The following is an 11,413-nucleotide window of genomic DNA, read 5'->3' as shown; positions in this document are numbered from 1 at the left end:
ACAAAAAAAACAACTATGTGGTATTGAACTTTTTCCAGCTTTCATTTTAATTTTATTTTTACATTTAATTTTTTAAAACATTTTGTTCCTGTAGAGGATGAAGATGCACTAAGATTAACGTTTCACTTTGAATTAATGTGTGTGAGTGAACGACCGCACCGACGGGAATCCTCCGTCACGCGTCGACGGACCGTTTGAACGACGCGAAACCGAACATGAAATCTGTTTTCCTTTTTTACTGCACCTCCCTTTGTGCCGAAGACCACGCCCCTTCATACCGACACACTGGGAGACGGGGACAGACCACGCCCCTTCATACCGACACACTGGGAGACGGGGACAGACCACGCCCCTTCATACCGACACACTGGGAGGGACAGACCACTGGGGGCTATCACAGGGTGGTCGGGGGGAACCATTCCTGAAATTGGCAAATCCACCTCATTCTTGGTTGTCAGTTCCCACTCGAGGACAAACCACTGAGTGTTGGGGCAGGGTGTGGGTTGGGATTGGGACTTTGCTGTAACGGACGATTTATTCCGTGCCCTGACCCGGGGTCGAGGGTCATGGAACGTTGTGGTCGCGTGGGAGGGGTCAGACTGTGTGGTTTCTGTGGTCCTCCTGATGGCTGTCTTTGTTACCTGCAGAAGAGTGGCAGCCTCGTTACTGGTTGATGATGGACGCAAGTGCAGAGAAATGTGTGATGAGCTTGTTGGAGGATTTATTACAGAGGTTTGGCTTGTTGGCTCTGAAACCCGAGGACTGGGCCCAAACCAGAGAACGGAGCCCATTCTGCCTCAATGTAGAATGTCATTTTCTTTGCCTTTCTTTCTCTCTCTCTCCCTCCAAAATCGCTCTACCCTTCCTTTTTATACCCTCCCATGCTCTGTACACCGACCGGTCTCTACCGACCTCTTTGTTTCAGAATAAGTGATGCTTTTTTGTGATTCATTTTCTCGCCGTTCCTCATTTTGCTCAGCCGTTGTGGTGCATGACAGGATACAAGGTCTTTCTGCGTCAACACAAACTGTCTGTGGACCAATTTCAGCTGCGTGAGTGGGGGGGGTGTTTGTGGGGGGGTGTTTGTGGGGGGGGGGGGGGGGGCTGGGGTTTTTCCCAGGGGTGTTGAATTGTTTTAAAAAATCTGATTTATTTTACCTTTATGATCATGTGACACAACCTGCTGGATGCAAAGAGCAGTGACAACCAGGGGTCACCTCTCACCTTTCACCACTCCTGGAGGTCACCTGGGTTTCACCCCCTTTCCTCTGAAAAGTGGGAACACATTCACTCCCTCTGATGGATTTAAAAAAAAATACAAAAAAAAGAAAGGAGGAAAAAAATAAAAAGGTGGCCATAAGAGATGAGTGGAACTTCTAAGCATGATCATGCCAATACAATTCCCTCTATATTCCCAAGGGATTGTGAAGGGGTGTTCAGGTGGAGAGCAGGACAGGGGACTTGATGGATGCTGAAGTGGATGGTTGGGCGCTGGCTTTTGCACTCCGAAGCAAGGAGCCATTCAGAAGGGTGACACGACAAGTTCACAGAAGTACTGTATAGGTTGTATGACTTTCTTACATGAGATTGTGTGAATTTCTCTTCTATGCATTACTTGTACAAAATGATTGGACGTGGCACCCTATTGAATACATCCTCTTGTTGAAAGGTTTGGAATTCTCTCAGGATGACAGACAGCTGGAGAGGCCCAATGACTGAATGTGTTTGGCCGTCATTGGTCGCCCTTTATCCAGTCAGATTGATGTTTGGGAATTATAAGTGGGGTTATATGTGGTAATAGAAGTTGCCTCCAAGCACAGATCTAGGAACAGTTGATGTGTCACAGCTTGACCCGAACTACTAAGGTGATTATTTGATATTGCGTCCTGGATCAGTTTTAATGGTGGTATTTTCCACCGATTCCTTGTGGTGAGATAGGAGTGGCCCCTGCCATGGCTCTGATCCAGGATCAGTATAAGCTTTGCCAAACCTGGAAGGTGAGGTGACAAATTGATCTGGCTGTTGATCAGTACTTGGGGTGGGGGTGGGGGGGGGGTGCCTTGCTGGGAGTTTCAATGCTAGAATCATGTTCCATTTCCTCTGTTTTTAGTGAAATTATTGAGACAGAAAACATATTTGGTGAATGTGGTGCTTAGACCCCTTGACCTTTAAACAGACAGACAACACACCAGCACACGCGCGAACAACCCCATCTGTTTCCCCAGTTCACAGTCACAGCTCTATCACCCCCAACAACACACTCCAGTAATACTTTTTCTTTCTCTCGCTCACACACACACACACACACACACACACACACACACACACACACACACAATCACCATCACCATCTTAGTATGTTTTATGCCCCTCTCGTGTTCATTGTCTAAAATTTTGCAATATTTGTGTGTACAGCAGTATTTTAATAAAGAATACCAAAACATAGTGTTTCTCTCATGCTTGAACATATGAAGTGTGTATAACTCTTTATTTTAATATTTTAATACATACTTCTGTCAGTCAGTCCAAAGGACTCCAGCTGTCAATCCTAAACGGTTGTCTTTCCCCTCCACACCCGGTAATAGTTCTACACCCTGTGTTGTCACGACGACCATTGACAGACACTGCATTAGGGTTTAGCTGTTATCTTTGAGGTTGAATACATTAATAAATGGGTAAAACAAGAATACATATATATTTTTTTTTTATGAATACATTCTTCCAGCATACACATGACTGTCAGTTGATGTGAGACAACGGCAAAGAGGTTCCTCTTCTACTGAGCTCAGAGTAACCATGTAGACGTTGCCGATAAGCAGTAATGGTAAATGTAATATTAATGGCAGTCAGTGGACACTGGTGCAGGTGATAACGTCTTTAGCTGCTCTCAGGAGGAAGTAACTGAGGAAACCATGTTGTACTTCAGAATCACATTTAAGGAGGAGTTTGGATGCAGGACATACAAGGTGTCCTGGTGGAGTTCAGTTGGTATGACAGTGGCGTTTGCAATGCCAAAGGTTGTGGGTTTGATTCCCATGGGGGACCAGGTCAGAATTGCATCCACTCAGTAGTGTGAGTCACTCTGGATAAGGGTGTCAGCTAAATGACTAAAATAGAAAATTATATCTTGAATTGTTTATATAGATGAGAAAATGAAGAACGTCAAGAATGACTCAGACAAAGTTGCTAAAGAGTGGGAATTAGTAGAGAGAGTTGTATGGGGAAATGTGAATGGTACTTTAGAATGACTCTGTTGTTCTTTAGTCACAAGCTCACAGTACAACTACAGGCGTTCTCCTCGTCAGGGCTTAACGTGTCTCCCCAGGGGTCCTCATGGGTTGGCGGGATGGGTGTTGCCTCGTGCTCTAGTGACCCCCTGTGGCAGGTTGTTCTCCGGGAATGAGCACAACTCCCAGCTTGTATGCGCCGGTTAGCTCTTCCTGGTCGAGCAACCAGTGTGGTGGGAAGCAGAAAGGTTTGGGAGCCAGAGCAGAGATGTGCAATGGAGGACATGTCTCGAAACATCGACTCACAAACCTGCTGAGAGGTTGTTGCAGCCAGGCTGGGCTGTAATTGCTAATAGGTGGTCGGGGAGGAAAACGGAAAGTGTGGACAAGAGTGTCCCGCTAACTGACCAAAACGCAAATGTCAGTGGGAGGGATGGCGTGAAGCGATGCTGTCTGCGGGGGAGGGGTAGAGGAAGGCGGAGTTGTAGTCCGGTGGAGGTGAACCAAACTTGTCACAGTCACACGGGTGGACAGGCGGCTCGTCGTCATGGAGACCAGTTACATCATTACACAGGCAGGGCACTAGGTTCTCCCGGCACTTGCTGACAGTGAAGAACCTGCAAACACACGAGGGAATTCATTATGAGTACATAACAGACAATACCCGCGTTTCTAGGCAAATAACAAAAGGGGTCAAAGGTGGAGGACCTTTTGAGGCTCCTGCTCTTGGATCCGCTGTTCAACCTCAGACATTTCAGCTCCTCGGAGGGCAGAACCATTCCGCTGTCACACTGTTCCTCCTGTTACGCACAGGTTACAAACGTTAGCGTGTACGTGCGTTCACCGCTCGTACCGGAACTCACAGGAAACGGACATCAGTCGCATCATTCCCACCCGTCAGTCCCGTGTGTGTGGCAGAGTGTGAGGAAACCACTAGCTTGCCGAATAGGCCAGATTTGGGCGGAGGGTGGAGGCCACGCCAACTGCGGTGAGGCTCTGTGTAGTGGTGGTCAGCGCCGTGAGCGGGAGGGAGCTGTTTGTACTTCTAAGCATTAACAGAACATTTTACACCTCTGAGTTTCAAACCTCTGTGCTAAAAGTATGTGTGAGTGTTGTGTGTGTGTGTGTGTGTTGTATGTGTGTTCATGTGTCTGTGTGTACTCACGTCTGGGCCAGGCAGGTCCTTACGGGGGAATTCTTCAAATGTCCTGAGTTTTGCTGTGCTCCTGGTGTTCATGTAACTGGAACAGACCAACCAGAGAATTAAAACGTTACCAACCGCAGTCCATCAGCCTGAACTGTGCCAACTGTCTCTGTTTCTCTGTGGGGGTGCTTCCCAGGCTCACCCCAGATGGTCTTTGTGATCCTGCTGCTCACCGCTGCCTGGGTCACTGTCTGTACTCACGAACGTGCCCAGGGGAATGTAGTCCTTCCCATCCTGAACACAAACAAACAGGGCTTAATACACAGTGTGTGTCTGTGCACGTGTCGGTTGGAGTCAGGCCTCAGGTTCCCACAAGGACAGGAAGACCAAAGTGTGTTTGTGTGTGCCTTTTACCTGTTGAACCCGGGCCTCCAGCAGGTCCCCAAGTGTGTCCACCAGGCCAGTAAATTTGGGTCGGTCTGAAGGGTTTGTCTCCCAGCACGCCAGCATGATGCTGTATCTGCACACACACAAGCACCAGCTGAACACCCACCACATTCTCCCTCCATTCCCCTCCCCAGCTGCGTCACATCTCCCTTACATTTCTGGGGTGCTGTACTCTGGGGGGCGCATGCGTGTTCCCTGCTTCAGGCGGTGACAGAACTCCTCGTCGATGTCCAGGCCCGGGTACGGCGAGGCGCCTATAGGACGTGCAGAGGACAAGTCTCCGGTCACCTCAGGGCACGGCCAGAGGGTGCACTTCATAGCAGTACGGGGGAAAAATAATGCGACGGTACGACCCGAATGCAACGAGTGGCTCTGGTGGGTGCGTCTGCTTAGTGAGAAATGTGTGAGGAGTACGGGCAGGCAGTGTTACGTGTGATTGGACCCACTGGTCCCACCCACCCAGAGAGAAGATCTCCCAGAGCAGAACTCCGTAGGACCAAACGTCACTCTGTGTGGTGAACACCTTGTCGAATATGGACTCCGGGGACATCCACTTCAACGGCAGCCTGGCCTGCGGAGAGCAGAGGCCAAGGGTCAGAGTCCGGGTTGCCTGTGGATCGGTTGGTCCCGTCATTAGTGAAGCCCTGGACGCGGAGACTCACCTCACCCTTACGGACATAGTCGGGGTCTTTGTAGAGGTCCCTGGCCAAACCGAAGTCGCAGATCTTCACCACCTGGTTCTCCGACAGCAGGATGTTCCTGGCCGCCAGGTCGCGGTGAATACACTGACAGAGGAACGCAGAAGAGTGAACACGCACACCGAGCACACCCGCGCATATGCACGCATGCGCACACACACAGACCGAACCTTGAAACTGTATGTCTCCCACCCCCCTCTCACACACACGCACACGCGCACACACGCACGCACGCACACACACACGCACACACAAAATTGTCAACTACCCTCACAATACGATGTTATTACCATCAACTAGGTGGGATACACGAATACCGCAGTTCTGAACACGTTACCTTCACAATTGCAGCATATTGGTTTTATCATTTAACTAGGGAAAACCAAGGAAAAAAAGCTCTGTAGATGTTTTAGGTAAGTTAACGTCAAATCTAATATTTATGTTGATAGCTGAGAACCTTAATGTGTTCCAAAGTGGAGTTGTTCTTTACCCAGTAGCTGAGATAGTGGTGCTTAAATTATTATTTGTCAAAATAGAGAACTACATTTCAAATGGTATACCAGAAATGACACTTATAACATGCAGGCTCTGTTTACTAAACGGTCACAGCAAGGTCAAATACATTTTCAGCTCTCGTTTTGTGATAACAGAAAGACATTGTTGTATCAGACCTTGCGAGAGGCGAGGAATTCCATGCCTCGAGCCACCTGGAAACTGTAGGAGATGAGATCCTCCAGAAGCAGAGGAGACTTGCAGACCTCTGGAAGGAGTGCGTGAGTGAGTGAGAGAGAGAGAGAGAGGCACAGTAGACAGAAATGGAAATAGATAGAGAGATATAGAGGTAGAAGAACATTTATAGAGAGATATATGGAGAGAAAAGAGGATAGAGAGACAGCAATAGAGAAACAGAGGAATAGAAATGCAGTGTTATGGAGTTGAGAGGGAAACATTTATAAAAGCACACAATTTGGGGTAAACACATTTTGTCTTTTCCTCTTACCCCTCTCTGTAAACTGTCTCTCCTCCTCAAACCCTGAGCTGATGCTTTTCCCGCTGCCAAGACACCTGTTTTCTGCCTCCTCTCCTCCACTCACCTGTGAAAGAGAAACAGACGGAGAGAGTTTTGAGTTTAAAACCCTTAATTTTTGATATAATCCTCAAATCAGGTACATACAACAACAACAAAAAATAATAATATTAAAACACGCACATACTCAACTAATTACAAAGAAAAGTTCCCCCTCAACCAGACAAAACACAACTCCCCTGTAACCCTACTTCTCCTCAAACAACTTAACAGCAGACATATTCCAAATACCACTTTATTCTGGCTTTAACCAACCACTTAAAGTTTCTTTCTACATCTCCTTATCCACTGTCCGTCTTATGCTTCCTACTCAAGGAAAGATTGCAATTTGTGCTTTTGCTAATAGAAAATGTAAAAATGTACATTTACTTTCTATTGTTCATAGTAACTGTGAGAGAGGTAGAGAGAAAAAGGTGAAGCGAGGGAGAGAGAAAAAGATTGTTGCACTAGTATCAATAGTACACCTGTAGTGAGCCTGTGGAGTAGTGGCAGAGTTGCGCTACTGACGCAGTTTGTTGTCTAGCCGAGCTGTGTGTGTTTAGTAATGTAGAGTAGAAGCCACGGGGGAGAGATGTGGACTCTGATTCTAAAAACACACAGTTAACATTGATAACATCATACAGGACCAGATGCTAATATCTACACATTTTGACAGATGTACTCATCACTATTATCAGAGAAATGTGTGAAGACAAAAACTGTTTGCAGAAGTGAGTTGTGTTTGCAAGCCTTCAGTTAATTTAGTAGATGTCTTTGAGGAAACACAAGAGGTGAGAGATAAGTGCAATAATCTATTAAAATGACAGAGAGGTTACAGGTTCACCGCACATAAAAATGAAGCCTGAAGATATAGACACAATGACCTTATATATGTCTGTTGGTCTCAGTCAGTCTGCTTGCTCGTCTGTTGCTCTCGGTCTGTCTCTGCCTATCCGTGTAACACACCTCAGTCTTTCTTCCTCACCCTGTTCAGCAGGAACACATCCCTCTTGGTCTTCAGGTAGGTGGAGAGGTTGCCGTAGCTACAGTACTCCACTATCACCATCAGAGGCCCAGCCTTGGTGCAGGCCCCCAGCAGGTTGACCACATTTAGGTGGTGTCCTATGTGGTTCAGGATCTTCAGTTCAGTCATCAGAGCCTTGTGCTCACTGGGAGTGGCGCCCTCTGGTGGAGAACAAACAGCATGGCACACACACACGCACACACAGACAAACACACACACATGTATTGCGAGAGGTCCTTTTTTATTGTAGTAAAACTGTGTGTGTGTGTGTGTGTAAATGTACTTAACAAATTAAGGCTATTCTGATATGGAAGAATGTACCTTTAAGCATCTTGACAGCCACAGTCCTGCAGCCTGTAGAGTTGTCAATGCCAAAAGCAGAAGCCTGCATTACCTTCCCAAAGGCCCCACGACCCAGAGGTTTCTCTGGAAGGACAGTAAGAAGTAATTTGAAAATAAATCCACTTAGCAATTAATGCTGGGTCAGAAACTTAAAGGATGGTCCTCTTTTTACTCTGGGCGCGGTGGCGCAGTCAAAATCTAGTCGATCAACAGGGTTGTGAGAAAGTTCAAGATTTTGTTTAGCGGAACTACGTATATGTTGTGAATCTCAGTTCTAATTCAACAAGGCTCTCATTTAAACGACATCCACTGGGCGTCCAACCCGTCTTGAGGAGTCAGCCCAGCTGGGCCTGATTAGACCCAGTAAACATCTCCCACTCTTGACAGACATGATCAGCACAACACAGACAGTGCTGATTACAATGGGCCCTCCCAGTGATAAGATTTACATTGGGAGTTTGTAAGATTATAATTCATGGGAGAGATATGATCTATCCCAAACCGCATATCCTCTTTCCCAAGTCGATCTGCACGGAGGAAGAATCACTGTACAGTGCACTGGGGCCGTAAACACTGACATTAAAGCGTACCCAGTTTAAGGCGGTCCCTGGGGAACTCCCATTGGCCAGGGTCATACTGTAGCCTATCACACTGCTCCTCCACTGGTCCCTCGCCTGGGTCCCGGACGATTGACAGGTACTCTGCCTTGGCTCCCGATGAGTTTGACTGAGAGAGAGGCAGATTTGTATTGTGCTATAAAATACAAACTGATTGATGGGGACAGTGACCACGCATCCTAAACACTGACTTGCCGCGGTCTCACCTGTTTCAGTTTGCGTATGAAGAGTGTGAGCAGCAGCCAGAACAGAGTGGCGACCACGCAGGTACAGGCGAGAGTAGGGATCTCCAGAGACAGGCCCTCTGAGGAGTCTAGACACAGCGAGAGACAGAGACCGAAAGGAAGAGAGAGAGAGACAGAGATAAAAACAGAAGAAATAAATAAGATAAATAAACAGTAGCACTGAACAAGGCCCTCTTGGACTAATTTCTAGAATGCAACGGTAAAATCGTTTATGCAACGTGCATTAACCAAATGATCTGCAGTTCTCCAAGCTCACAAACGAGGACACTGTTCCCCCACCGTCTCACACTCTATCCTTCAGGCCCCAGACTCTGGCCGGGGTGGAGACGGCCACAAAGAAAACGAACGAAAACAGCCATCCTCCTCATTCATCTTTGGACGGGTGTTTTTTTTTTTTTTTGTGAAGATGTAGAAATAGCCCGGCAGTTTACGGGGTAGCGGAGTGGGGCGCTTCCGAAGGAAATCAAAAAGGGAGACAGCTTCCTTCCTGACTTATCAGGACACAACAACACTGAGCCACTCCCCTTAGCCAGTCAGGCGAGGGAGCGTCCGCTAGCTGCTGCCCAGGGAAAGGTTCTCCAAACATGGACGAATGACACTGGGAACCAGCATCCCTTGGAATGGGTTGGGTCACGTACCAAAGGCACTTCAGAGGCGGAACCCCCAATAAATGTTGATCTGGTCATCCAATAGTTGAAATAGCGTGGGACTTGAAAAACCAGGGATGTAAGTTCGGGAACTGAAGTCTTCAACTGTTTTGGTAAATAATGATGTTTGACTAATAAGAATGAAGTTAATAATCTAATCTAGTAATACAATGGATCATTAATACCCCTGACATCACAACACACTGAATGGGTCAAAATGCATCAACATGCCCAAATATGGGGAAAAACAACATCTTGGATGATCAGGGAAAGAGAGAGGAGAGAGAGCAGAAGGTTTTCAAGAGTTACTATTGGTCAACGTGTTCCTTACTGTGAACCCAGATGTAGGCAGAGCTTTCCACAGAGCCTCTCTCATTGGTGGCTTGGCAGGTGTAGAGGCCCTGGTCCTCCATGGTGATTCGGTCAATGTGGAGGGCGCTGCCTCCTTGTGCGATGACAATACCTGCTCATGAAATACAGAATGTCACATTCATTTTACATAACCAACTTAATTGAAGTTATCTGAACTGGATTTCACATATATGATATGATTAAAAGCATATAAATGCTATTATTATTAAACTTTTATTTCAACAACAAACACAAACTGGGATGAAGGTCACCTTTACAGCTGGGCCCTGCACATTTTTACATACACAGTTTAGGTTCCGTGATCACAAAACATGCACAGCCAAAACAAAACATGCAATCATTAGAAAATGATATAAAACAGACAAACAAAAAAATCACAGATAGCACAAAACAAGTAAAATAAAAAATATAAAAAAACAAAATTCTGTATATATAAAGAAATGCAGCAGCAGTACAAGCAGCCTCCAGGGGGACTCTAAACACCTCGGGATCTCAACCCCAGCACTTGGATAAAGCCGTCAGTCCATTAGCAAGATAATACATTTATGCCATGTCACAGAACTTCTTGTCTATACACGCATTTTATATTCATATTTGATGAAGGACAGTTCCCAAAACCGGTTCCTGACCTGCATCTATGTCTTAAGCAGATAGTTCAGCAGATTGTTACATTCACACAGAGGTTATTGCCCCGATAGCACAATAACTTGCATTACCCAAAACAGTTACAAGCAACACAGAGTCCCCAATTTAAGGAGCGTAACAGGAAAAGGCAGTTAGACCCAATTCTGTGGAGATTGCAGGGGCCTCAAGAGTAATCCAGACTTGAGATCTTGTTTAATGAGTCATATTTCTAATGTTAAATGATAAATAAGAAAATAGTTTATTTATAGACAAACACGAGAGCATGTAGTTCTCATCTGAAGGACAGCGAAGTCCAGCCACACTTTGATATAAACTAGAGTGATGAGTTCTGTAGCTAACACCCATAATAAACCTAAGTGCACAATGATAAGTAGCATCCAGTGGTTTAAATGTGGATGCCGTAGCATGCCTTTAGATAATATCCCCACAGTCTATAACCAAAGTAGCTTGCACAATTTGTGGAGGACAAGCATGTTCTACCTAGCTATGTATTTTAAAAGACAGTTTCTCATCAAGCCATATCCCTCAGTATTTATATGCAGATACTTGATTAATTTGAGATCTTATCACGTGAGTGCAAATGTATTTTCAACTAGCTTTTTGGACCTATTAAAAATTCTAAAATTTGATTTCTTTGCATCACAAATCTGTATTTTTTTGGGAAATAAAATCCTGGCTTATTGTTTTCCTGTTCCTCTGAGGGCCGATGTTCTGAGGAAATAGACCGGTCAGGATTATATTGGCTATTTTTACTTTCATAGGTACTTTAAAGGCATCACACTTTTTTTTTGGTCACTGATGATCCCAGCATCCGATATCATTTGCTTGGGCAGGGTTGTCGAGAAGATACCATGTTAAAGTGAGTTAACGGTTTTCCCGAATTTGGAGGGGTATAAACAACCAGCTAATCCTGAACCTCAGTGGGCGCTATTCATTCTA

At 45.9% G+C, this 11,413-nt stretch overlaps 1 protein-coding gene across 2 annotated transcripts in view; it reads right to left on the bottom strand.

The window, feature by feature from the left end:
• Positions 1 to 2,443: 2,443 nt before the first annotated feature.
• flt1 (fms related receptor tyrosine kinase 1) overlaps positions 2,444 to 11,413 on the bottom strand; it is a 36,358-nt gene continuing 27,388 nt past the window's right edge. For both annotated transcript variants that reach the window (XM_010890001.5, XM_020041773.3), the window contains exons 15-29: positions 9,789 to 9,920; positions 8,772 to 8,878; positions 8,539 to 8,674; positions 7,928 to 8,032; positions 7,568 to 7,767; positions 6,517 to 6,610; positions 6,188 to 6,276; positions 5,481 to 5,603; positions 5,278 to 5,389; positions 4,973 to 5,072; positions 4,786 to 4,891; positions 4,574 to 4,665; positions 4,393 to 4,468; positions 3,936 to 4,027; positions 2,444 to 3,844 (exon numbers count right to left, since the gene is read on the bottom strand). In XM_010890001.5, the coding sequence (XP_010888303.2) occupies positions 3,649 to 3,844; positions 3,936 to 4,027; positions 4,393 to 4,468; positions 4,574 to 4,665; positions 4,786 to 4,891; positions 4,973 to 5,072; positions 5,278 to 5,389; positions 5,481 to 5,603; positions 6,188 to 6,276; positions 6,517 to 6,610; positions 7,568 to 7,767; positions 7,928 to 8,032; positions 8,539 to 8,674; positions 8,772 to 8,878; positions 9,789 to 9,920 (1,760 nt within the window). In that variant the 3' untranslated portion in view covers positions 2,444 to 3,648. The remainder of the gene's footprint in view (positions 3,845 to 3,935; positions 4,028 to 4,392; positions 4,469 to 4,573; positions 4,666 to 4,785; positions 4,892 to 4,972; positions 5,073 to 5,277; positions 5,390 to 5,480; positions 5,604 to 6,187; positions 6,277 to 6,516; positions 6,611 to 7,567; positions 7,768 to 7,927; positions 8,033 to 8,538; positions 8,675 to 8,771; positions 8,879 to 9,788; positions 9,921 to 11,413) is intronic.

Source organism: Esox lucius, chromosome 21 (assembly GCF_011004845.1).
Source record: "Esox lucius isolate fEsoLuc1 chromosome 21, fEsoLuc1.pri, whole genome shotgun sequence".
NCBI classification, from domain to species: domain Eukaryota; kingdom Metazoa; phylum Chordata; class Actinopteri; order Esociformes; family Esocidae; genus Esox; species Esox lucius.
Note: the sequence above shows the minus strand (reverse complement) of the source record. Positions and strands in the feature narration are given on the sequence as shown.